Raw genomic sequence first — 27,178 nt, forward strand, 5'->3', positions numbered from 1 at the left:
ATATGTTGCGGGCCAGCGGGTTTGGGTGAACTTCAAGTTTTTTTAAATATTTTTGTACGTTTTTTGAGATTTCAGTTTTTACAATGGGCACGTTTAGATCTTTGTGTATATTCGCGTTTTTGATATAAAAAATGTACTTTATTTTTGACTATTATTTTTAATTAAAATACCACCATTTCAAAATTAAAATTTCCATGCCTGTATTCTCTTTTCTTATTTTTCGCTCTTGCAACAACTGACCAATCGAATGTGTTGCCGGGCTTTGTATTAAAAGAAATGTTCGGCTTCAGTAAGAGAAATTTAAGACGATTAAATGTCAGTGGAGTTAGACCAGTGATGTTCAAAAATAAAAATGAAGATGTATTGGTGAGAGAGCTACCCAGCAAACATATTGTCAAACACTTTAAATAAGAACAAAATAAAGAATGTTTAGATTTAGAATTTTTGACAGATATAACCAATTTATTAAATGAATGTAATTTAAATTTTAAGGAAATAAAAGAATATACATTATACGGCCGAAATTCTCTCAAATTTTATATTTATTTCTGACTTTGTTGTTTTGTGTTCAATTGAAATTGACACGCGTGTGTTTGCTATGCTTCTTCCAAAGACCAACCAACAACAATGCTTAATGAATTTCTGAAAAAAATGAGACATTTGTTATACTCTTTTAAAGAGAATAAGAATATGTGTGTTGTTACTCAGCGCGAAAGCACAATGAAATGAACATCATTGAGTTAGACCCATCCGACCTTCGCTTACAATGTAGGTGGAGTTGGACCCATCCGACCTTCGCTTACATTGTCGGTAGAGTTGGACCCTTATGACGGCCTAGGCCATCGCTGTGTAAATGTAAGTGGAAACTGAATACAGACTTTGGATTAGTCGCATCTACATTGTCATTTGTCTCAGTTGGAAGATGTATGGGGAAAACATCCGCTGGGCATGAAAGTAAAAAAGTCTTTTAAGTTCAAGTTTTACAGAAATTTGTGAAAAAGAGAAAAAACCCATAAACAAGCCATTGAAAAAATTGGTTGGTAATGTGGTGTACCATGTTCCGTTACGTTTTAACCTTTTAAAAACGTTGGTTTATTTCCTTTAAATAAACCGGATACTTTTGATTTTTGACCAGATACATCACACTTTAAGGCACTCAGTTGATGTTTATTCGAATAGCGTCTCTGATAAACTAACTCACGACTGCAACCTCTGCCACTATTTATAAGTTATAAATTATAACACTGCCATCTGCACTCTAGATTGGTCTTTAACTGTCAAAGCTCGTATATTCTAGAGCTTTCGAATACATACGCCATCTCTGGTGAACTTTCTACAATTTTCTTTAACTGCCAAAGCTCGTATATTCGAATATACGTGTCGCAGCAAACATTCTGCGTTGCCATACCTACGATCAATGATCAACTCAAAGCTTTTATTCAATGTTAATAATGCCCACAGTAGGGTTCTATAGCTGAAACAAAAAGTCGACTTTTCGAACTTTCGACTTTTTCCGTTTTTTAAAAAGTCGACTTTCGAACTTTCGACTTTTGGTAGTTTATGAAAAGTCGACTTTTCGAACTTTCGACTTTTTAGTTAATCGACTTTTCGACTATTTTCGACTTTTTAGTTAATCGACTTTTCGACTATTTTCGACTTTCCGACTATTTTCAACTTTTTACCATTTCTTGTAAAAAATACATGGTTTCTACATTTATTGATGCGCCTTTTGTAATGTTTAGCAATAAAAATTTAATTTATCAAGGCGACAATAGTTAGAATAATGTTGTAAGAATTTTGTGTAGAAAAAAGCTTTATTTTTAAACATTTATTTATTTATTATTTACATATATTAGCATACACTACAAAAAATGCAAGTGCAATATTTTTTTTAAACAATCTAAAAAGTCGACTTTTATCGCCTATTCGACTTTTTTCGACTTTTGTCGATTATTTTCGATTTTATCGACTATTTTCGACTATTCTACTTTTGAGATAACATAATCGATTGTTCGACTTTTTTCCTACCAAAAAGTCGATTTCGACTTTTCGACTTTTTTCAGGAAATAGTCGATTGTTCGAACAATCGACTTATAGAACCCTAGCCCACAGATATATTACAGTTTGAGAGGCACTGCTGTTTGAAAGCATTATGCAACTTTAACCCAGATATGCCGACTGTTTGAGCTTGATCATTTTAAAAGTACTTTTATATTATTTTGTAAGCAAATGAGAAATAAAAAACATTGCAAATATAGTTTTTTTAAAAAATTATTGAAAAAAGTGTTTTTTTAAGTCGTCCAATATAGAGGACACAACAGCAAAAATAAAACGCAATAATGAAACATTCACGCATATAACAATCAAGCTACTCTTCATAAATATAAATTCCACAAAAAATATAGTATTTATTCACTTGTAAATGTACAAAATTTTACTTTCCGTACAAACGAGATATGCCCATAATGACTGAATATGGGCATTATGAAAATATCACAAATTAAAAATTCAATAACTCAAAAATAGTAGCAAAAAATAATGCGATCACACAATCTCCCATGAGGTATTGGTGAGTACTAAATATGTGAAAAAAATGGTATTTTGATAAACGTGACGTATCCTTTAAACAAGAACTACATGTACTACAGTCGGTATATCTGGGTTAAATTAGCCGTTAAAATCGTTATATTTGAACTCAAGTATAATTTCGTAACAATATTGTATGCTAAACCTCATAACCGATGCATAGTATTGTTACGTTTTAACCTTTTCAAAACGCTGGTTCTATTTCCTTTAAATAAACCGGATACTTTTGATTGCAAATAAAAGCCGTTTAGTAGTTTAAAAATTGTAACAACTCTTTATTTATTTAAAATGTACAACAACCACAGAATTAAATAGCCACTCAATGTTTTTTTATACAGGTTTATAAATTCTCAGAATTACAGACACAATTTATAATGTACACGAATTTACTTGAAAAACACAACACACTTTAAGGCACTCAGATGATGTTTATTCGAAAAGCGTCTCTGATAAACTCACTCACGACTGCAACCTCTGCCACTATTTATAACACTGCATTACCATCTAGAAAGCTCTTTAACTGTCAAAGTTCGAATATTCTAGATCATACGCCATCTGTGGTGTACTTTCTACAATGTTCTTTAACTGATTATTCGAACTCGAATACAGCGTTGCCAACTTACAATCAAATCAACTGAAAGCTTTTATTTAACAATGCCCACAGATATGTTACAGTTTTACAGCACTGTTACTTGAAAGCATTATGCTACTTTTAAATCAGCCGTTGAAATCGTTATATTTAAATTCAAGTACAATTTCGTAACAGTATTTTAATTTGTAAATGAGTTGCGTTTTATTTAAATCATCTTCAATGGATGCGGTTAAAGTTGGCGGCTGACCACCAGAAGCTTCTCAATACATTCTTCGCTTCGTAAGAGACATTGAATGACTGATGCGAAAAAAATGTCCATTTGTTGTTTCTAATAGCTCAGATAGCTTTCTTTAAATCTTCGCTGCCCATTTTCATACTTCACATTTCTTTGGCCTGTATTCCGATCATCCGCAGAGGTAAGAATAAGCCCCCATGGTGGAATCCTGAAATAGCACACGCCAGAAGGACGTGTCGTAAACTGTTCAACGAGGCTAAGAGGTTGGGCAACTGGCCGGCATACAAGTCCTCATTGAATCACTTCAAGAACCTTACGAGGAATGCGAAAAGGAAAGCCTGGAGGGACTTCTGTAGCGGCGTGGAAGGATCCTCTGAGACTAACCGACTACGTAAAATTTTATCAACCTCTCCGGTTGTACCAAGCTATATTCAGAAACCCTGTGGTAGATGGACGCTGAATAGTAAGGAAACACTTGAGGTCCTACTGGACACTCATTTCTCAGGCTGCCTCCCAGTCGACGTTGAAACTGTGAATGGGGCTGCTGATTCTGTTGCTCAGTGTGAAAACTCTGTTCCGGTGAACAGAGAAAGAATACAGTGGTCGATCAAAAGCTTCGACCCATTTAAATCCCCTGGGCCGGATGGCATTATCCCTGCAGATCTTCAGAAGAATGAAGAAATAGTTGTACCATGGCTCATTAACATATACACAGCGTGTATCAGATGGACCTATATCCCTACGTGGTGGACGAGGTGTAGAGTAGTCTTCATTCCTAAAGGAGGTAAGGCGACTCATACTAAACCAAAGGACTATAGACCAATAATACCTGTAATTTCAACAAATAGATATCTATTAGCGCTTAGTTACATATGGAGTAAAAATATTTGGTAATTTTTACTCGTATATGTTGATTTGAAATCAATGTCAAGTTACCTTTTAGGTAAATTTATCTGATGTGTATTTTACACCGTAGATATCTATTTGTTGAAATTACTGGCATAAGTCGCATCCTTTTTGCTGAAACCCCTAGAAAGGGTGATTGATGTATACCTGAAAATGACCATTCCGACTGAACTCATCTCTAAATCCCAACATGCCTACACTAAGGGCAGATCTGTGGAAACAGCTCTACATTCGTTAGTTGGCTCCATTGAAGAGTCGCTATCACATAAGGAGTATTCACTTGTTGCCTTCCTTGATATCGAAGGTGATTTTAACAATGTCAGGTCCGACGCCATCCTATCTGCGATGGATGAACTGGGGATTGATCTGTGTGTACGCCGGCTAGTCGGAAAGTTACTCGGCTATAGAGTCATATGTGCTACCCTAGGTGGTACAAGTGTTTCAAGAGTGGCCAATCGAGGAACCCCACAGGGAGGTGTATTATCTCCACTTCTGTGGAACCTGGCTATGAATACCCTGTTGGTCAGGATAGAAAACAGAAGCATTAAAACAGTCGCGTACGCTGACGATGTAGCCGTTTTTATATCTGGTAAATTTCTGGATACAATATCTAGTTGTATAGAATCGGCATTAAGTTCACTGAGTGAGTGGAGTATATCGAGTGGACATAGTGTGAACCCCCAAAAAACGGAACTGGTTCTCTTCACTAGGAGGTATAAGATCGATGACTTTAGACCACCTAGACTGAATGGAATCAGTCTTGAAATTAGGGATAATGCAAAATATCTTGGCATCATTCTAGATAAGAGATTGTCCTGGAATATGAATATTCAGAACAGGATTAACAAGGCCTACGTGGCCATCTACTCCTGCAAAAAGGCAATTGGTACTAACTGGGGCATTATGCCGAAAGGTATCAATTGGATCTTCAAAGCAGTCGTCAAACCCATCTTGTTCTATGGAGTATTGGTGTGGTGACAGGCCTTGGGTAATGCTACTCACCGGAAGGCCGTTGAACGAGTTCTAAGGACTATTGCGATACTGATTACAGGCGCTATAAGGTCTACTTCCTCTAAGGCACTTTTTACTATTCTAAACTGGTTACCAGTGGATTTGATGGTGATACAAATGGCTCTCAACTCTGCTGTGAGACTAAATGCGGGTTGTTCGTGATCTGGTAAGCGTGCATCCAACTGGCTGAGGTATTATCGAATATCTGGTGATATATGTATATTTACTGACAGCAAGGCTGCCGTTAACGGAATAGCGGGTGTCTTTACGACATCTAGGTTAACCGAGGAATGCCGGGTATCCCTAAATGAGATAGCGAGACATTCTAGAATAACGCTTATATGGGTCCCTGGACACGATGGAAATCAGGGTAATTGTATAGCAGATGATTTGGCCAAAAGGGGTGCGATGATGAGTGAGGAGGCAATCGATCCCTTTTCTGGTATCTCCCTTGTTAAATGCAAGATGGTTGTTCAGCAGAAACTATATGAGACTGCACAAAACAGGTGGACTAATGAACCTTCCTGTGCTACAGCGAGGTCGACTTGGCCCGTATATGATGCCAACAGGACGAATCTACTTGTAGAATACCGTCGTGAGCAAATAAGGCTAATTGTCTCCTTTATTACAGGACACTGTTTAATCGGGACACAAGCTAGAAGATTAGGCCTACGGTACAATGATTACTGTAGAAGCTGCCATAATGAAGAAGAGGAAGAGACTGTGTATCATCTTTTCTGCCAATGTCCGGTTCTTACAAACCTGAGGGAACGCATCCTCGGATTTCCATTCCTATCATGCTTGGACGAGCTATCAAGGTTGAGTCTTAAACGAATCTACTCCTTCATCCGGGAATCTGGCTGGTTTAATTTGGATGCAACGGAAGTATTGTAAATATCCTGATGTCTACCCCCTGGGTATCACAATGGGATCAGATTTGAATGGACCCAAGTGAGCTGCTTGAGGAGCAGCAGCCCATGGAACCTAACCTAACCTTGATATCATTGTCAGTGAACGTGGCTAATTTGAAGTCAGGCAGTGCGTGATGTTCAACGATGTTCAAAATCATGTATAAGACGAACTCCATGCTTTTCTTGCAGCAAAACGTTACTTTGCAATATTCATCTATTTCAATGTAATCATTATAAATGTTATCCTCAATATCACTTTCGACGACCATCTCAAAATTACATTAATTGCGATTCTTCTAATATTTCGCCAGCTAAATAACAAATATTTTATTCCGTAGCTTTTATTTTCATTGGTTCAAGTCCTAAGTTAAAAATTTTTAAAGATTTGTTTTTAGAATTATAACTTCTTGCAGTAATATATATATTTATAGAAGGAGCTATCGGAACACTCATCTACAGTGATCGAAAGTCCCTTTGTCTTTAGTTATTTGTCGAATTTCAGAAACAATACAATTTTTGTGAGTCATTATTACTTATTTAAATTTGGAATTATGAAAAATTGTAAACAATTTAATAAATTTAAATAAATATGAACATTTGTTCGTTTTATTCGATTATTCTACATAAAATTATTGTTCGAATAATTCGTTATTCGAAAATGGCCGCTTTTAAATTGTTCGAATAATTATTCGTATGAAATTATTCGATTAATCGAACGATCATTAGTCGAATGAATACCCAAGTATATACCAATTTTTAACACAATTTTATTTTATTTATTCATGTAATATAGAGCCAAAAAGGCCATACAAAAATTCATATTACATAGAAAATAACCTGAGCAAAAAAAATGCACTAATATTATACATTAAAAATAAGTAAATAATAATACAATGTTCCTTAAACGACTCCCCAGCCATAACCAAACTAATATAATCATCGATACAAAAGCAATTAAAAATAAATAACCAGTCCAAATTAGTGGTTCATGGTAAGAATTGAAACAATAATAACCAAAAACAGCAAATTGCTTAATAAAAGCATAATAGTAAACTAAAACAAATATGCATACTACAAAGTTATGAACTATTTAACTGTAAAAAATTAAGTAATTTAAGCTTAAAAACATTAGAATGAGAAAAGATTCTCAATTCATTTGGTAGATTATTCCAGCAACGTGGAATTCTTACAAAAAAAGATCTCTCATAGAATGAATAAATAATATGCATTATAATCTGCGGATTGCGGGTAGAACGACTGAATGTAAAGCTTCTATATAACGGTGCAGGCTTGTGAGTTTTCATTATTTTATAAAAAAAAGTAGCAACGAACGAACCTTTACAAAAATAGAAAAGGGGCATCCGAGAAATAAGGAAACAAAACCAGAAATATGCTCATATCTCCTAACCATAGCTGTTTATTTTGGATAACGATTAGTAATCAATTAGATTATTTTTTAAAAATAATTTAATGGATTATATAATTCTCTTTAGAAAAATTTCTGATTACTAATTGATTACGATTACAAATAATCCAGATTATTTGCGATTACGTGAAAATAATCAAAAAATTATCCGACTATTTTCAAAGATTACTTTTGATTAGTTTAGATTATTTTCCAAAAATTTTGCATTTACATAATTTTTTTTCATAAAAAATATACGTATATTAATTTTAATAATAACACAAACAATAACAATTTTTGTAATTCCCGACTCAACAAAAAGGGAAAAATACATGAATAAAGGGTCTTTTCGGAAATGCATCACTGCACTGCATTTGATGCGCATCTATTAGTTGCTGATTAAAATCAGCTAATGCTGATGCGCAGATGCAGCGCCTTGGTGTACTCGTCCCTACAACAATTACAACAATAAAATAAATACGCCTTGGAAAAACCAATACATTCAGTGTACTTTAAATCATTTTACAAAAAATAAAGGGGTATAATTTACAAATAATTTGCAAGTATTGAAATTGGCCTTCATAACAACTGTGTAAAACACACTCACGTGTTTTATTATTGTCCTAAGCAGCTAAATCAATAAAGTACTAAAGTAATGAACCAGAATGTGATGCAATCTAAAAAACAAATTATAATTTCTCATATTTTTCGTTATTACTTTTATGATAAAAGGAGTAACTCGGCTGAAAATTATAAGAATCGCTCCATGATTTCTCATAGCCCTCATACTAATTTCTTCCCGAAATATGGTTCTATGGTCTATAAATACCTACAGAATTGCAGTATGCACACAAAATTCACCAACAATAACTTTCGTGCTAAAAGAAATCACAATACCAAATTTTTCGTAATTCGGCCCATATTTGACCATAAAAAGTTAATTTTTGAAAATCACATAAACATGCATAAATTTCTTAACACATTGACTGCCACGTCGGACACATATGTGTGACCAGTGTTTCGAAGAACTACTAAAAGCAGACGCATTTTACTGAATAGTTGACTTTTTACAGTCTCATGCTTAAAAAAAAGTAACTAGTTTCAGTTTTTGATCACATGGTTGCTGAAAACAGTTGACTGTGCACACACATTACAACAGCAAGCAGCAATCGATTTTGTTTTTTTCCAGCAGCCAAACGAATCAGCAGCCGCCATGTTTCAGTTTTCAACTCTACCGAACTGATTACACGACTTCAGCAGCAAAAACATTTCTGTGTGTGCTGCTTACGCATTGTCAGTTTCGAGTTTTCTTTTTCGTACTACGCAGCGTATCAAAAACTGCTAGCTCGACTGAGCTGGTTTGGCTGGTTGCATAAAATGTGTGTACAACAGCGATGTTCACGCCATACAACAATTGTTTGAAAAATTTAAACACATTTGTTACGCTCTTTTAAAGAGCGTAATAAATGTCTCATTTTTTCAGAAATTCAATAAGCATTGTTGTTGGTTGGTTTTTGGATGAAGCATAGCAAACACACGCGTTTCAATTACAATTGAACACAAAAAAACAAAGTTAAAAATAAATAAAAAATTTGCGAGTATTTCGGCCGTATAATGTATATTCTTTCATTTCCTTAAAATTTAAATTATATTCATTTAATAAATTGGTTTTATTTGACAAAAATTCTAAATTTAAACTTTCTTCATTTTGTTATTATTTTAAGTGTTTGACATTATGTTTGCTGGGTAGCTCTCTCACCAAATATCTTCATTTTTATTTTTGAACATCACTGGTGTACAACAACACACACTTTATGAAGCTAGGTTGAATCGTATGATTTTTTGGTTTTTGTGTTTACATATCACAGAGGAAATTTAAATGTTATTATTGTTAATAGAAATAAATAGGAAATTCTTATATTTATTATATCTTAATTAAAAATACTAAAAAATAAATTTAATAAAATTATTAATTAATAAATTTAGAATAAAAAATTATTGATATTTTTTTTATTATATTTTATATTGACTAACACAGTACAACATTTTTCAGTCCATTGCTTTGGGACTCAATTCTGACAATTGCACGTGAAAGTAGCCCCAAAAATAAGGACTTCTTTCTGTATCATTAGTTTTGTCAAGTTGGCTGCCATAATAATTTAATGGTCATACGAATTTTTTTCCTCAAGGTGGATTTTTATCACTTTTTCTATATTTTAGCACGGTTATATCTCGTATGGAATATCTCTTTTGTGGCTGAAGCAAAGTTGTATATATTGAATAGTAGAAGAAAAGTACGGAACATACCTACCCGAAAAAGTTGCATCCAGTGCCTTAAAAATCGCAAAAATGACAATTTTTACTAATTTTTCACCTTTTTTGCTCAATAACTGGATTACAAATCCAATTATGGACCGAACACCATGAAATTAGGTCGTGTGATTTGTGTTTATATGAAAGTTATTTATCATGAATTTTTCTTGTATACCATAATTTTTAACAGATTTATTCACTTTAACCTTCGCTTTACCAATACCCACCCGGGTGACCACTCGGTTTTTGTTAGCTTAATAATTTTTTTCATTTTGTTTCGATTTAAATAAAATTTAGACTCAATGAACAAATTTTAGAGTTCTATATAATTTAATAAAAACATTTTAAACTTTTTATAAGGTTTTTTCGATTTTTTAAAATTTTGTTCATCGGATATATGTATAGAAGTGCAGTATCACCCGGGTGGGTATTGGTAAACCTCGTACATAAAAAAAAAATCTTTGGTAAAGCGAAGGTTAAAGTGATTTTCGGAAGCGGGGCTTATATGGGAGCTATGAATAATTATGGACCGATCATAAACAAATTTGGTACATATAATTTTCTCGGCACAAGGACGAAGCCTGTTGAAGTTGGCTGAAATCGGTTCATTATTTCACCTAGCCCCCATACAAATGTCCTCCCGAAATTGGACTTTATCGGTCATAAATGTTTAATTTATATATGTATCTACAAAAAATTTCGCTCCAAATAAGTTTTATATATACAAAATTCATGTCACCAAATTTTATTATGATTGGTCCATAATTATTCATAGCTCCCATATAAGACCTGCATCCGAAAATCACTTTAAAGTGAATAAATCTGTTAAAAATTATGGTATATAAGCAAAATTCATGATAAATAACTTTCATATAAACACAAATCACACGACCTAATTTCATGGTGTTCGGTCCATAATTGGATTTGTAATCCAGTTATTGAGCAAAAAAGGTGAAAAATTGGTAAAAAAAATTGGCATTTTTGCGATTTTTAAGGCACTGGATGCAACTTTTTCGGGTAGGTATGTTCCGTACTTTTCTTCTACTATTCAATATATACAACTTTGCTTCAGCCACAAAAGAGATATTCCGTACGGTATACGAGATATAACCGTGGTAAAATATAGAAAAAGTGATAAAAATCAACCTTGAGGAAAAAAATTCGTATCGCCATTAAATTATTATGGCAGCCAACTTGACAAAAAAAATATAATAATGTAAAAAGGGTATATTAAATAACTTCATTGAAATAAAAATAAATATATTTTAAATGAGAAATAAAATGTGAAGTGTCTTCTTATTCAAAATTGCATTAAAACTTTTCTTGTGTCTAAAATTTTATGGATTTTATTAAGTTTTTTCCTTCTCCAGTAAATTAACAAAAAATCGAGTTACGCCTTTTTTATATTAAGCCATCGATATGTAGTAATTTTATTTATTAATTTAATTTTTAATAATGAAAAATTATGAAATTTATAAATGTAATGAAATCAAATTTAATGTTAATCGAATATATATATGCATATTGAATTTTTTTCTGAAAAAACAAGAATTTTGCATTTATCTCTATTAACAATAACAATACTTAAATTTTCTCTGTGAAATGTAAACACAAAAACCATACGATACAACTTAGCTTCACAAAGTGTATACAAAAACAAATTCTAACCAACCAGCCAAACTAGCCAGTCGTACTATTCAGTCGAGCTAGCAGTTTTTGTTACGCTGCGTAGTACGAAAAACAAAACTCGAAACTGACAATGCGTAAGCAGCACACACAGAAATGTTTTTGCTGCTGAAGTCGTGTAATCAGTTCGGTAGAATTGAAAACTGAAACATGGCGGCTGCTGATTCGTTTGGCTGCTGGAAAAAAACAAAATCGATTGCTGCTTGCTGTTGTAATGTGTGTGCACAGTCAACTGTTTTCAGTAAGCAAATTGTTGAAATTGAAGACTTAAACTTTTTTCAGTTCAGTCGTTACATGAGGCTATTTATTTTGGTGCTGAATATTAAACCCTGTGTGTGACACTGCACTATGCTGTTTACGCCACGTCGGACACATATGTCCGACATGACTTTTATTCTCTCTAGCCATGTCAGACAATAGTGCTAGATTTTAAGAATTTTTTCGATGTTGTCTGGAAGTTTCTCATCAAAACTGTAATCTTCACATTCTTCATCACTTTCAGAACTTGTACTGAGTATTTTTTCTAACTCAGTATCCCAAAAAAAATTCCAAAGAAACTCCTGTGGCCCCCAGCATCTTATTTGCTGAAAGTGCCTTGGCAGTCAATGTGCTAAAAATATAGTTAACTAGTTGAAATTAGAGACAAAATATGACAATCACCCCTATCGCGAATCAACATTTCACATGAAATATTTTCCCTTTTCCTTTTTTCGTTCATCAACTTTGTTCATGTGAAAAAAATTCCCCTTGTTGTGAAATTTTTAGATGGAATTTTGTAAACAATAAACAGCTGTTACGAACAAAATCAACTATTGTGAATGTAAAGTTCATAATGATATTCCCGATAGCAATTTTCCCTTCGAGGGAAATGAATATTTCATGGGAACAAAATTTCACATGTTATTGCCGATAGGGGTGAATATATATAAAATTGCTGTACCAAATTTTTGATGATCGGCCCATAATTGGTCATAGCCTCCATATAAGAACTACATTATCCTACACAAATATCCAAAAAAAAAAAAAATATGTACTGAACCAAATTTTACACCGATCTGTAATTTGTATTCAAGAATCATACTACAAGCTTTTTAAATATCGTTCCATAACTCCCATATATGGTACACTCTTGATAATAGCGTTGTTTAAATGAAATTCTACAAAATTATCCCTCAAATACTTAGAAATCATGTTCCACTTGCGTAATATCTAGAATACTCATGTTTTATTGCAAAGATGAAATTCGATTAAATACATAGACATCACGTCATAGCTCCCACAATCCAGAAATATATTAAAGCATATAAACATACCATATAAACATTAATATCGATAAAAAAATCCACAGAAATTAGTTTCAAGTATACAGAAATCATAAAGCGTTCTACAAATGGAGAAAATCTTATAAAATCAAATAAGTTAAAATGGTTGTAAATAATACATTCACCCCTATCGGCAATAACATGTGAAATTTTGTTCCCATGAAATATCCATTTCCCTCGAAGGGAAAATTGCTATCGGGAATATCACGATGAACTTTACATTCACAATAGTTGATTTTGTTCGTAGCAGCTGTTTATTGTTTACAAAATTCCATCTAAAAATTTCACAACAAGGGGAATTTTTTCACGTGAACAAAGTTGATGAACGAAAAAAGGAAAAGGGAAAATATTGCATGTGAAATATTGATTCGCGATAGGGGTGAAAATGTACTTGATTTTGTGACTATGGGTTCATAATTATGTATAAGGCTCATATCAGGAAAATTCATTAATCGCGAATATATATTAAAATTTTATGATATAACTCATTTCCATATGCAAAATTTTTGGAAAATAATCAAAGGTAATCTTTGAAAATAGTCGGATTATTTTTTGATTATTTTCTCGTAATCGCAAATAATCTTGATTATTTGTAATCATAATCAATTAGCAATCATGCGAATCTGAATATAATCGTAATTTAATCATTACTTCACCTTTCGAAAAAAAAGTAACCTAATTACTAATTATTAGTAATTAGATTAGTAATAATTATTTAACAGCTATGCTCCTAACTACACGAAGCGAACAATCGTGTTGACAATACGATTTAACTTGGCAATATTAGTGGTAAGTGTACCCGAAATAACTTACAAGGCAATAAAATATTTGAGGCATTAACAGTGAATAAGCCAACCTTACATGAAATGGAAAATATAAATTAGTGGAAAAAATTCTAAGTAGGTTCATCAAGATTCTACCAAGAATAAGAGCGATATGGCAATCAAAATTTAATTTATAGTCAAGGAAAATACCAAGGCATTTAAATTGGTTCACAAACTCCACTCGTACACCATTAAGAACAATATTAAAATCAACAACGAATCGATCTGAAGGTCCAACTGACAATGCTTTAGTTTTTGCATAATTAATAGTTAAACTGTTTTCATTAGTCCAATCAGATATACACCTAAGACTGATTTTTTTTAAATTTTACCGGGTATTTACCCACTTCCCATCTATAATCATCAGCAATATTGAATTGCTGATTGTTAACAATAAAATTATATATTTCTTTTTGTTTTTATACGTCACAGCTTTAAAAAAATTAATTGAAATGGTTAAGTGCTCAAGAAAACGTGTTCTACGAACAACTGATCACAAAACTAATTAAATAAAATTTCTTTCGTGTGACCTGCTTGAAAAAAAATTCCGGGTTTTTAGAACAAAAAACATGTTCAGCTAGCTGTATAAATGGTCGTAAGACGAAAAATATTTTTTTTAATCAGGTCTGCAGACGCTTGATAACTGTCCCGTGGGGATATGGTTATAGTAATCTTATTGTATATGTATTTTAATAATACAGAAATACTTTCATGAAAACAATATACAACGAATGAATACACATTTCATAGACATTCAAAATCTTTATTTAATAGTTATTACAACAAACTGAAAATTCGATAAAATTCAAATGAAATGCATTAATTGTAAAATAATTGATAATAATCATTAAATAAAAAGAAAATAAAAAAAAGTTCAATGTAAAAGTATTCAAATTCCATTTTAAATGAAAATTACATCTAGTTATTAAAAACAAATTCGTTAAATCTCACGTTAATAAAAAACAACGTGAACAACTTTTAGAAAATGTTTGTAATCGTTAGGTAAAAAACTTATTTATTAAAAAAAAATATTATGTTTGGTACTTAAAGGAAGTATAATTGGTTTTCCAAAACATTGTTTGGAGCACGATGAATACTCTCTGCTACTAGGAATGCCAGTTTATGAGCATATTGACAAACTGCCGGTACACGCAAAGTTCCAGACCAATTGTAGTATAAATGAGTCATTTTATAAGTCAAGATTTGTATTTTATCTGGACTTAGACCCATATTATCGTATATGACGTTGTAGCTGGTGGGCGAAACTGTACCTTGTTTCACTGATTGCGATACCAGAAAGAAATCATATCTCTCTGGCAGTGTAATTATATCATCAACTACTGTACCGGGTACCGGGTTTTGGTTGTTTAGGAAGTAACGCGTATTTATACGTTTGGACACAATAATAAACGCTAGGCGACATCCTTTCTCGAAGCCAGCAGATTTATAAATTTCATCTAATTTATTTTTGAGAAATTTGACCTCGGTACTAAAAACCTGGTGCAGTTGACCATCGCCCACACCGTCACGGAAGAATAATATACGTTCCGGCAGAGTTCCATGGGTAGCACGATAAGCTTTCAGAGCACAAGTCATTTTCACACTGATTTCGTTGGACAGCTCTTGACCTTTCAGATGTTGAGTAACGGCTGAGAAATATTTGGTAGATTGCTTTATATCCATTGTTGCAACAAGTGCGCCGTAAGACTTGTTTTTCTCCTTTGCCGAATGACAAACATCGAAGCCCACAGTCATTAGTCCACTCAATGGCATATCAATCATCCAGGGGGCGCCCATTAGCTTGGCATTCATTTGAATGACAATTTTCGTGGCAATCGACATAAGTCCAGCAGCTTTGTCACCTCTTGGAGCGATCGTTCTCAGTGTACAAACTTGTGACGGCACCGGTCTATCCACACAGCATTTCTTTTTAATACAGGAATACCTTTCAAAATAAAAACGAAAACATTTATATTTTCCACTACATTTCATGCAAGGCCGGATAATCCACTTACTTTTCCTCATTGTTGTTAACAAGCACCAACATCAGTATTTGGGGATCTTGAGCTGTAGTTTTATCAATCGCCTGAGAATAGGAACCATTTCGATCATCAGGCATTTCCTCGCTAATAAGGATAGAGTTAATTTTGTCTACATACTTTTCATAATAATCAAAACCTAAAATGTACTTACTATCGCGGCTCAGATATGTGCATTTTCATGGAACGTGCTGCTTGAATGCACATTTTTACAAAATCTTGAACTTCTCGCAAATTACGACGTGGAACAATAACATACCACCGTTTTATGTCAACCTGAGAATACATAGTGTTTTTTCGGAATTCACGCTGCCAGTCTGCGTTTCTATCACATGGAACTTTTCTTTGATTGCCAAAAACGATTTTTTCAGGCGGCAATATACGTCCAGGAATTTCTACCAAACTTGTATCAAGTTTCATATTCCAAAGCGAAAAAACTTCCATACTGGCTTTTGAGCTGTGAAGTCGATCATTGAATGTTCGCAAGCGTTCCATACGACGATCAGGATTCAGTCGTGTATAATCGCCCATGGCTCTCATTAATCTGTGAATTGAAAAAAAAAAAATAAATAAATAAATATAAAATTGATTACTATAACGCTTAGCTAACTGACATCATTTTGAAATTTTATTGATTATAAGAACCAATCCAAGGCGAATTTACTTTACAGTAAATTCGTAACCCTTTCTTTAAGGGATACATTGACTACTTGACAAATGGCCACTAATGCTTATCGTTTTCGTAAAAATACCAATTTCATTAGTTTTTTTAAAGAAAATTGTTACTAATATCTATAAAAATTGTTAACACTAACATCTTTCCCAGAAATGTTTGTATTTGAATATCATGGTAACATTTTATATTTATTAATAAAAATAATAAAAATTGGTTTAAGCCACAAATGAACTTAAAAATAACAAATGCTGATATATAAAAGGTTTATTTAACAAATTAACTGTAATTTTCTTATATTTGTGGCTTTTTGGCGACATCATTCTCCTTCGCTAACATTTACAAAATGAACTTTTACTTGTATGTGTAAACAAACACTTAAGCAATTTGTAGACATTTCGATGTATTTTCGACATTTTCGATAATAATACGTATTCTCAACTTTCACCAATTTACTTGTATGTGTAAATGTAGTCTTAATAACAAATAGAGAGCAATACAAAAAAGCTCTGTGGCTTACTGATTAGCACGGTTAACTATAAAACGCGAGGTTATTTTTTCTTTTATCTCCAATGCTGGAGTATCAGGGAGGTTACTCTCTATTTCGATGCGAAAGAAAAACTGAACAATTGGTACCCTTTACTGCGTTTTCGCATCGCAAAAAAATGTGTTTAAAATGTTTTTATTTACAAGTTTTGACATTTCATTTCGCTATTGTTTATTTTGTGGTACCAGTGTTGCATATTTTTCAACTTATTTTGCGAAAGAGATTGCATATACGACACAGAGTACTAAAACGTATTCTTATCGCATTTACCTTTCGCATCGAACTTGCTTGCGCATCGCAATAGAGTAACCCCAAAGTACTATTGAATTTAATAGTGAAGCCAATCGGCCACGTGCAATGACACCCCCGTCTTAAATTCTCCAGTCAATAACGTTGCGAGTGAGTTGAAAATTCACTAGTAGTCTCAGTGGCTAACTAATTTGATGTGACGGAACTAGTAGGGTCACACATGTCAAACATTTACTCAAAAAAGCGTAACCACTTTTTTATACCCTTCACCTTCGTGGGAAGGGTATACAGTTACGAACAAGAAAATAGCAGTACCACTAAGAAATTTTTTTGAAACGGCGTGCGTCTTTAAAAAGTTTAAACTTAAAATTTTGTTTATACCCATAATCGGTCAAGCCTGTACATTTTTTGTGAGATATTCTTTTTGTAAAAATAATGATAATTTCGGAAATAAACGCTCTTATATATGACAATATGTATTTTTTTATTAACATTGAAATAGCAGTGCCGGATTATTGAATTAATTTTTTTTATTTTTTTTTTTAAAGAGTCAAATATTTTTTAGGATTAAAGTAAAATTTAGTTAAATATGCTGAATTTATTGTATTTTTAATGTTAAATATAGTTTTTTTTTATATAATTCCTGTTTTAGTGGGTTGCGCAACACATAGCACCATTGCTTAGCGAAAATTAATTTTAAAGTTAATAAAATAAGGAAAATCTTTTCCATATATTCAACTTTATATCAAAGAAAAGAAAGATAGAAAAAAATAGAAAATAGGAACTGCAAACGGAAAACTGCACCTCAGGACGATATATCGAAATTTAATCTGTCAAGCAAATAAAAACCGAATGAAATTTAGAAGTTATTGATATGACAGTAAGGAGATGCAAACCTCACAAAACGAAGTCCAAGGAAAAAGCCACTATTAACAAAAATACATAGTAGTACTTGTTTGGAGTACGCTGAATGCCGACAGGTTTACAAGCAAATATCGCAATACATTGTGAACTGGAGGGTCTAAACTGGTTTTATTTCGAAGTTCAGGCTGTAGTTAATATATTCGACGTCCACTCTCTTTGTATGTCAAACACAGTACACTGTGAAAAAAGTTAAAATATTTCAAAATTTCGTGGTACTGCTATTATCTTGTTCTCAACTGTATATAAGTTTGTCATTCCGTTTGTAACTTCCACAATATAATTTTCCGACCCTATAAATTATATATATTCTGGATCCTTATAGATAACGGAGTCGATTAAGCTATGTCCGTCCGTATGTCTGTTGAAATCTATTTTCTTAAGACCCCAGATATCTTCGGGATCCAAATCTTCCATAATTCTGTCAGACATGCATTCGAGAAGTTTCCTATTTAAATTCAGTAAAATCGGTCCACAAATGGCTGAGATATGACGAAAAAACCAGGACAACCTCGATTTTTGACCTATATCTGGATTACTAAGTCAATAATATCGACAATATGAATATCTAATGATAGATATTTCTAAGACCTAATGACGTATATAAGACCATAGTAAGTTGGACCTACAATGGGTCAAAATCGGAAAAAATATTTTTAAACCGATTTTTGTTTTCACCAAAAAATATTTAAAAAACAAACAATTTTTTTTTTAAATTTAAACAAGTAACAGAGCTATATTCGGCTGTGCCGAATCTTATATACCCTTCACCAAAGTATACCTTAATTGTATGTTGAAAAAAATAACAACAAAAATAAACCAAACGCACTCAAATACATACAAATTATGCACGAGTGTGTTTGATTTGTAATTCTCATTTCATTCCACATTGAAGATTCTACCCATCAACAACCGAGGTTCGCAAAAATAAATCCTCTCACCAATACACTTACTCTCACCAACACATTGAATTCTTTATTTTATTCAGTGCACCTACAAACACACAAATACAAAAACTGAAAAAATAAAGAAAAAGTCATACACCAATGCTCATGCGTATTCCTAGTTGTCTCGTTGAGTGGACAACGACTACTAAAATGTAAGAGCATAAGAATACGTGTGATTTTATTTTCCACAATTGTGGTATGGGCTGCGCATTACTGTTCTACAATGTAGAATGTTGTTGTTGGGTGTTTGTGCTGTTTTCGTATGATAGAGTTGCTCATATGAGAACTCATTATAAACAACTCTCTCTATTTTGTTAGAGAATAAGATTTACAAAGAAACAAAATAGAATTGGTGAATATATATGTATTACACACATCTACATCAGTGATGTTCAAAAATAAAAATGAAGATGTATTGGTGAGAGAGCTACCCAGCAAACATAATGTCAAACACTTAAAATAAGAACAAAATAAAGAATGTTTAGATTTAGAATTTTTGCCAGATATAACCAATTTATTAAATGAATGTAATATAAATTTTAAGGATATGAAAGAAAATACATTATACGGCCTAAATTCTCTCAAATTGTTTATTTATTTTTGACTTTGTCTTTTTTGTGTTCAATTGTAATTGAAACGCGTGTGTTTGCTATGCTTCATCCAAAAACGCTCTTTAAAAGAGCGTAACAAATGTGTGTACATTTTTTAAACAATTGTTGTATGGGATGAACATCACTGACATACATATATACACACAACTAAACTTTTGTTTTTTTTTTATTATGCTATTATATCCAGTGTTGCCAAATTGACGGTTTTCCCGTCAAATCTGACGTTTTTGAAATACCAATTGCGGAAAAAATTGCCATTTAGCGGTTAACGTGAAATCTGGAGTTTTTTTAACAGCGTTAGCGTTTTTGCAAGGTTGAGTTATATAGTTTTTTTAACAAAAAACACAACCATGCAATTTGTTTTCGAGAGTCGAATAACGGTTAATAGAATAAGTAGAAAGCAAAAAACAAAAACGAAAAAAATTATATTTCAAAAGAATTGTTGAATTGTAGTGTCTAGCCTATAGTCTAGTCTATAGTCTAGTCTATAGTCTAGTCTATAGTCTAGTCTATAGTCTAGTCTATAGTCTAGTCTATAGTCTAGTCTATAGTCTAGTCTATAGTCTAGTCTATAGTCTAGTCTATAGTCTAGTCTATAGTCTAGTCTATAGTCTAGTCTATAGTCTAGTCTATAGTCTAGTCTATAGTATAGTATAGTCTAGTCTATAGTCTAGTCTATAGTCTAGTCTATAGTCTAGTCTATAGACTAGACACTACAATTCAACAATTCTTTTGAAATATAATTTTTTGTATTAAAGACAATGAATATTATATTAAAGAAAAGAAAAAAATGATATTATAAAAAAGTATTGTAATGTAAAACGCCTTTCAATTCATGTATAATAATTTTACGATTTATAATTACGTATTATCAAAAACAAAGAGCCAGTCTTCTGCACTTTGATTATAAGAAGCCATTGTTCCTACTTCTCTTAGTACAGATTTTGGAACATAGTAATCGAAACAACATTTGTTTGCAAGTTTGAGACCGTATCTGTAATTAAAATTCAATATATTTATAAAAACATTATACTTACTATTTCTAACAAATTTTGAAAAATAAATAATTTGCATTAAAAAAATTAATTAATTAAAAAACCAAATTCACTAAATTTTATGTATATTAAAACTTATTAAAGCGAAATTTTTCAAATTAATTAATTATGTTCAATTTTAGATTTCATTATACCAACAATTTTCTTTAAGTTTAGTCTAGTCTATAGACTAGACTATAGACTAGACTAAACTTAAAGAAAATTGTTGGTATAATGAAATCTAAAATTGAACATAATTAATTAATTTGAAAAATTTCGCTTTAATAATATGTTTAATAAGTTTTAATATACATAAAATTTAGTGAATTTGGTTTTTTAATTAATTAATTTTTTTAATGCAAATTATTTATTTTTCAAAATTTGTTAGAAATAGTAAGTATAATGTTTTTATAAATATATTGAATTTTAATTACAGATACGGTCTCAAACTTGCAAACTAATGTTGTTTCGATTACGATGTTCCAAAATCTGTACTAAGAGAAGTAGGAACAATGGCTTCTTATAATCAAAGTGCAGAAGACTGGCTCTTTGTTTTTGATAATACGTAATTATAAATCGTAAAATTATTATATATGAATTGAAAGGCGTTTTACATTACAATACTTTTTTATAATATCATTTTTTTCTTTTCTTTAATATAATATTCATTGTCTTTAATACAATATCCAATTTATTGTCAAAATTAAACAATTTTCATTCATGTACTATGTAATTTTTTTTGGATTTCAAAAGGGATATGAATAAAATTATAAGGAAAATCCAAAAAGACTACAAACTAATTCTGTATTTTGTAAATTGATAATACATTTCAATACAATACATTTTAAATTAAAAAATATTTTAAGATTTCAGATTGCAATACATATTTTTAATAATACATTGTATTAATACAAAATCCTCTGATGTAAAAAGACCATTAAATAACAAAATAAAATAATAATTTAATGTTTTTTATGCTATTTATTTGACGGGAATCTAGCGTTTTTGGAAAAATTAAATTTGGCGATTTCTGGCGATTTTTTTAGTCTGATTTGACGGAATATTGTGAAAAAAATTTGGCAACACTGATTATATCGCACTCGTTCAACAATACTGTATTAACTCAAAATTTTAAAATTTTGAGTAGAGGACAAAAACTGTTTGTGACAGTGTTGCCACCAAGAAAATTATAAACTACACATGCCTCATTTCTAAATTACACATACGAGAAAAAATTACACATGTAATTTTCGTGATCGCAATAGGAGAAATTGTCTAAAGGTGATCCTATTGCGAATACAAGATTTTTAAAACGTACATGAAGACAAACAGTTTGTCACAGTGGACTGTGGGATGTTTGGACCAAATACGATCACTTTAGTGTCAGTGGACAAAATGATGGACAATTTTCACTTGCGCAGATTTTAATTTATCCAGGAAATGGATATATGAAATTATTAAAGCAAAGTCAGCAATCACTTTTTTAGTGAAATTTTCTGATATAATGAATTCTTGAGATCAGTCAAATATGTCAATCCCAAATACGATTTTAACAAATATTAATCAATGTTCATTCGAAGATAGTTCCATTGGAAATTGTTACATTTCTATTAAAAATTTAACAATACATATTTAAAAAAAATAGCACATTTGAATTTTTTCCTCATTTATGTTAACCCATTAATGCCTGACCATAGATTTTAACTAAATTTTTATGAATGTGCCTGGTGGCCCGTAGAAGTTGTTTCGAGTGAAAAAATAATTTTACCTCGTTACTTACCCGGGATAGGACATGGGTATTTAAATACCCAACAGGCTTTAAAGAGATATTTTTTTGGAATATTTTAAAAATATTTATCTTAGTAAAGCAAAGTGTATACGGAAGATAAAGTCAAAAAGCAAAAAAACTATACTTTTTTTTAAATTTTTTCTGGGCTAATCAATCTCTTCTTCTAAATAAAAACGCAAGTTGAAGTCTTAATCTATAATATGGCACTCGCAAGAATTTTTTTACTGTCGTCTCTATTTTGGGTATTTAAATACTAGGGTATTCAATTAATCGGGTTTCTGGTTTAATCGGTTAATCGAGCAAATAATTAATTGAGGTTTAGATTTAATCGGTTAATAATCGGTTAATTTAAAATTATTCGATTAACCGAATAATTTAAATTTTCATTTCAAATTGAAAATACAACAACAAAGTTTGTATACAAAAACATAAAAAATGGCAAATAAGGTATTTGAGATAATTTTTGTAAACATATCGCCTATTTGCTGCAACAACATCATTACTCAAAATCCGTGTTAATTGAACTGAGTAATACAAAATATGCGCTGTTCTATAATCTTTCATATAGTTTTATCAGTTTTCAAAAAAATAAATTATTTTTTGTGTGAGGGTGTTTTTTTGTTGTAAACATTGTAAAAATTCAAGTTTTCTCGTATATTTGATAAGTAAAAATTTGGGTTAAATACAGGTTAGAAAGATATTAAAATCTCCTATTTAAATTTCTGAAATCGCATGACTCGTTGAAAATTCATTTAAGAACTAGTAAAATGTCATAAAATATTCGAAAATGTTTTTCTCGAAATGACTTTTTGAATTATGACGTTGTTGCAACAAATGAGCGATGTGTGAGTTTTTTATAGTTTTAGTGAGATCTTCTGAAATAATCTTTTATAAAAAGAATATAATTTAAACGATTTTTTTCTTTAGATTTAATAAAACTTTTCTTGGAAAAAACTCTCTCGCTGATTGTATATTTTGGAGAAATCAAGAATGTTCCTTTTTGGATTGTTTTAGATATTGATTAATTTAATAGTTTCGTTCAGATATGATAAACGACTCGTTTCAAAAAAAAAGTTTCGTCTATATATGTAAATACAAACAAAGTTTTAAATACATGTAAATTCAATATGTCAGTTGTTATACATACTCACTAAACATGTTTATTGGATGTTCAAAAAATATCTAATTTTAATTTGAAATTTGTATTTGAATTGAAATGGAAAAATAAATACAAAAAAAAATTTAAAGTGCAAAAAAAAAGGGATTTCGGTTAATCGACACAAATTAATCGGTTTATTTGTTATTTGAAAATCGGCAATTTCAAATTATTCGAACAGTTAACCGTCCAAAATTAATCGGTTAACCGATTAACGGTTAATCGATTGAATACCCTATTAAATACCTATTAGACAGGAATGGGTTAAGGACCTAAGTGATATTTATATGGATAGCATAAACAAAATTTCAAATTTTTAAAAATTTGGTTTTGTTTTATATACAAAATTTTTTCTGTTCAGAATTTGTTATATACAAAACCAAACCAAATTTTTAAAATTTTGGTGACGTGATTTACAAAATTAGGGCCTAAGTGCTATGAAATCAGTTTTGTTTTCAGTTTCAAATAGGCTTTATTTAGACAAAGTTAAATACATTTTACTGTTTGTTTAAAAATTATAGCGAGAGAGAAAAATAGGAAAAAGTAAATAAACACTTTACCAGTAAAATCGTGCAAGTAAATAAATGTATAATTTTTGTAACGTTTATATTTTTAAAATATTGCGAACAACATAGCAATAATCTCCAAATTACTTATCGTAGTTTTCTGCAAATCTTAATGTTAATTTAGTTCAAACTTGATTCATATCTTCATACATATAATTCCATCATATTGAGTAACAAACGAGTACAATATAATATATATGAATACATTTAGAGATACTGGATTTGTTATTTATCAACTAAAATAGAGGATATAGCTACTTTCCTTCATATAAACGTACATATTTATTTTCAGTCGTGCGAAATGCTGTCAAACTACATATAAAATATTTGGAATGAAATATATGCGAAATTATTTCGCAAAAGTAGTACTCTGTTTTTATTGTGGAAAACATGTGAAATAAATCTGGCAACCTTATTTTTCCACACGAAATAACATATGCAGCACTTCTTTCGCACGAAATTAAAACCAACAGCTAGCTGTCAAACAGCATGTAAAATTTTTCGCATGAAAAAACCATAATTTTTCGCAAATATGAACATAGTACTAGGCTTTAATACCAAAAATGATTGAAGACATACATTGACAAATATACTTATTTTGGATATAATTGGAATATAAAATTACACATGAATTACACATTCATTCAATTACACATGTGCTACACATCCAAGATAAAATTACACACAATATGTGTAATTACACATAAAGTGGCAACACTGGTTTGTGATTACATTTTAAGAGAATTTGAAAATCCGCATACATCATAGTAAGCAAATTCCATTTGAAAATATATTTACAAATTGCAAATTGCTGAATTCACAACAATTTGTATTGTGTATCTTGTATTAAATACTATTTTTGTTTATTAGTTTGTCAACACCCATTGTATATTGTATAAATGTTTTTGAAAGCGTAGTATGTATAACAAGTAGACCGACTCTCATTTTTTCAAATTACTCTCTCACATATACGGGTACCAGTGATGGGATTTGTGGCACAATTGTGCCATTTTTGGCACTATTACGTTTTGAGTGGCACAATGGCACACTCGATACTATTTTGGCACTTTCTATACTTTTCCAAATAAACCAAAATAAAAATAGTTTTTTTGAATTAATTTCGGAAATAGATTTCAAGTTTTATTTTCTTATTTTAAAAATAACGAAGCTTTGACCGATACCAGCATTTTTTGCAATACAAAATAGAATTTCTTCTTCAAATTGAGTGAACAAAATAGAATTTCTTCTTCAAATTGAGTCATTAAATTAAAAATCTGTACTGAAGTACGATTATTATTAAATAATTGCCTGAAAAACTAAAATGTATCAGATTTTAGTAAAATTGTTTTATGCTAAATTCCCAATTTTTAATTTGATAAATTCACTGAAATTTATTGTTGGGGGATAAGCGCATTTCACTGGTTGCTTAGGCCAGATCATCAGGAAATCTTTTGAGTGAAATTTATTTAAAATGGAAAACTTATAAAATAATGTAGAAATGATTAAGAATATTTCCAATTTTATTTCCCATAATCATAGTCAAACATTAAAAAAGGTAAACAATAGAAGTAACCGCGGAATCTAAATAAAAAAGCAGTTTGTGGTGAAAAAATGGAAAATATAAGATTAATATCATATTTACGATATTATGGTTCTAATTTTATTGATAACAGTTAAATAATTGCAAAATCTTCCCAATGTCTTTTAACTTAAACATTTTTACTTTTTGCTTGGCGAAAAACAGCTGATACTCTTGTTAACCGAGTTAAAAACAACTTCAGCTAGTTTTATATTTAGTGTCGACTACAATGTCAGAAGTATACTTTACCCGGGTGGTACTGCACTTCTATAAATATATGCGACGAACGAAATTTTAGAAAATCGAAAAAACCTTTTAATAGTTTAAATTCTATAGAACTCTAAAATTTGTTCAGTGAGTATAAATTTCATTTAAATTGAAACAAAATTTAAAAAAAAAAATTAAACCAATAAAAACGAAGTGGTCTTGGTATTGGTAAAGCGAAGGTTAATTCTCTTAAAATATACTTTATGTTTGCCTATGATTATGGGCCATTCATTGATTCATTGTCTGAAGACGATATCTGTGGTGGTGATGTCGAATTTGGATTTCTCTTGGGGGCTTTTTTCACCACACGTTTTTTTATTTATTTATTTTCAACAACTTAGCCTTATTGGCCATAACCGGTTATAAATTTCTTCTTAAGAACGTTTCGTAATTTATTCATAGTAAAATTTGCTAAAGTTAACTTAAACTAATTGAATGAAAGGCTTCGAAAATGTATCAATCCGACCAGATACATTTTGATCAAAATTATAATATTTATCTTGAGGAACCCAAAACATCCGAAGATTAAACTTAATTTAATCTCCAATCTTCTAGTCATAACCCTGTCTGAGGCCATCATAATCACATTATGCCATTTGCAAATACGAATTCAAAGAGCCTAATAGCAAATGACGTAGTATGATTCGATTGAATTACCATTACTTTTTAACAAATTGTATAAAAAATTCTGTTAAAAAGGGATACAAATTCGGTTTATTGGCACTATTGAACCCATTTTGGCACAATTTTTACATCAATTTGGCACTAAATATAAATGTTCAAATCCCATCACTGACGGGTACTATGTGTGCTCAGAGAAATTTATAGCTGTGAACCATACAACTTTTTAAAAACATACAAAATAAAAGTGTATAAGTGTATGAAAATTTCCAACAACAAGCTTACACTATTGTATTTGAATTCAATAATACACTCGATACAATGATACAAGGGGTTTTGTGAATTCAGCAATTGATTTTCATTTTTGCAATTATTGCAAAATAAATCT

General features: G+C 31.1%; 1 protein-coding gene across 2 annotated transcripts in view; it reads right to left on the reverse strand.

Moving 5' to 3' along the window:
- Window positions 1-14,533: 14,533 nt before the first annotated feature.
- The window catches only part of aub (aubergine), an 82,805-nt gene continuing 70,160 nt past the window's right edge, over window positions 14,534-27,178 (reverse strand). For both annotated transcript variants that reach the window (XM_065502433.1, XM_065502434.1), the window contains exons 8-10: window positions 15,985-16,374; window positions 15,807-15,917; window positions 14,534-15,736 (exon numbers count right to left, since the gene is read on the reverse strand). In XM_065502433.1, the coding sequence (XP_065358505.1) occupies window positions 14,836-15,736; window positions 15,807-15,917; window positions 15,985-16,374 (1,402 nt within the window). In that variant the 3' untranslated portion in view covers window positions 14,534-14,835. The remainder of the gene's footprint in view (window positions 15,737-15,806; window positions 15,918-15,984; window positions 16,375-27,178) is intronic.

This window comes from Calliphora vicina, chromosome 2 (assembly GCF_958450345.1).
Source record: "Calliphora vicina chromosome 2, idCalVici1.1, whole genome shotgun sequence".
Classification (NCBI taxonomy): Eukaryota; Metazoa; Arthropoda; class Insecta; order Diptera; family Calliphoridae; genus Calliphora; species Calliphora vicina.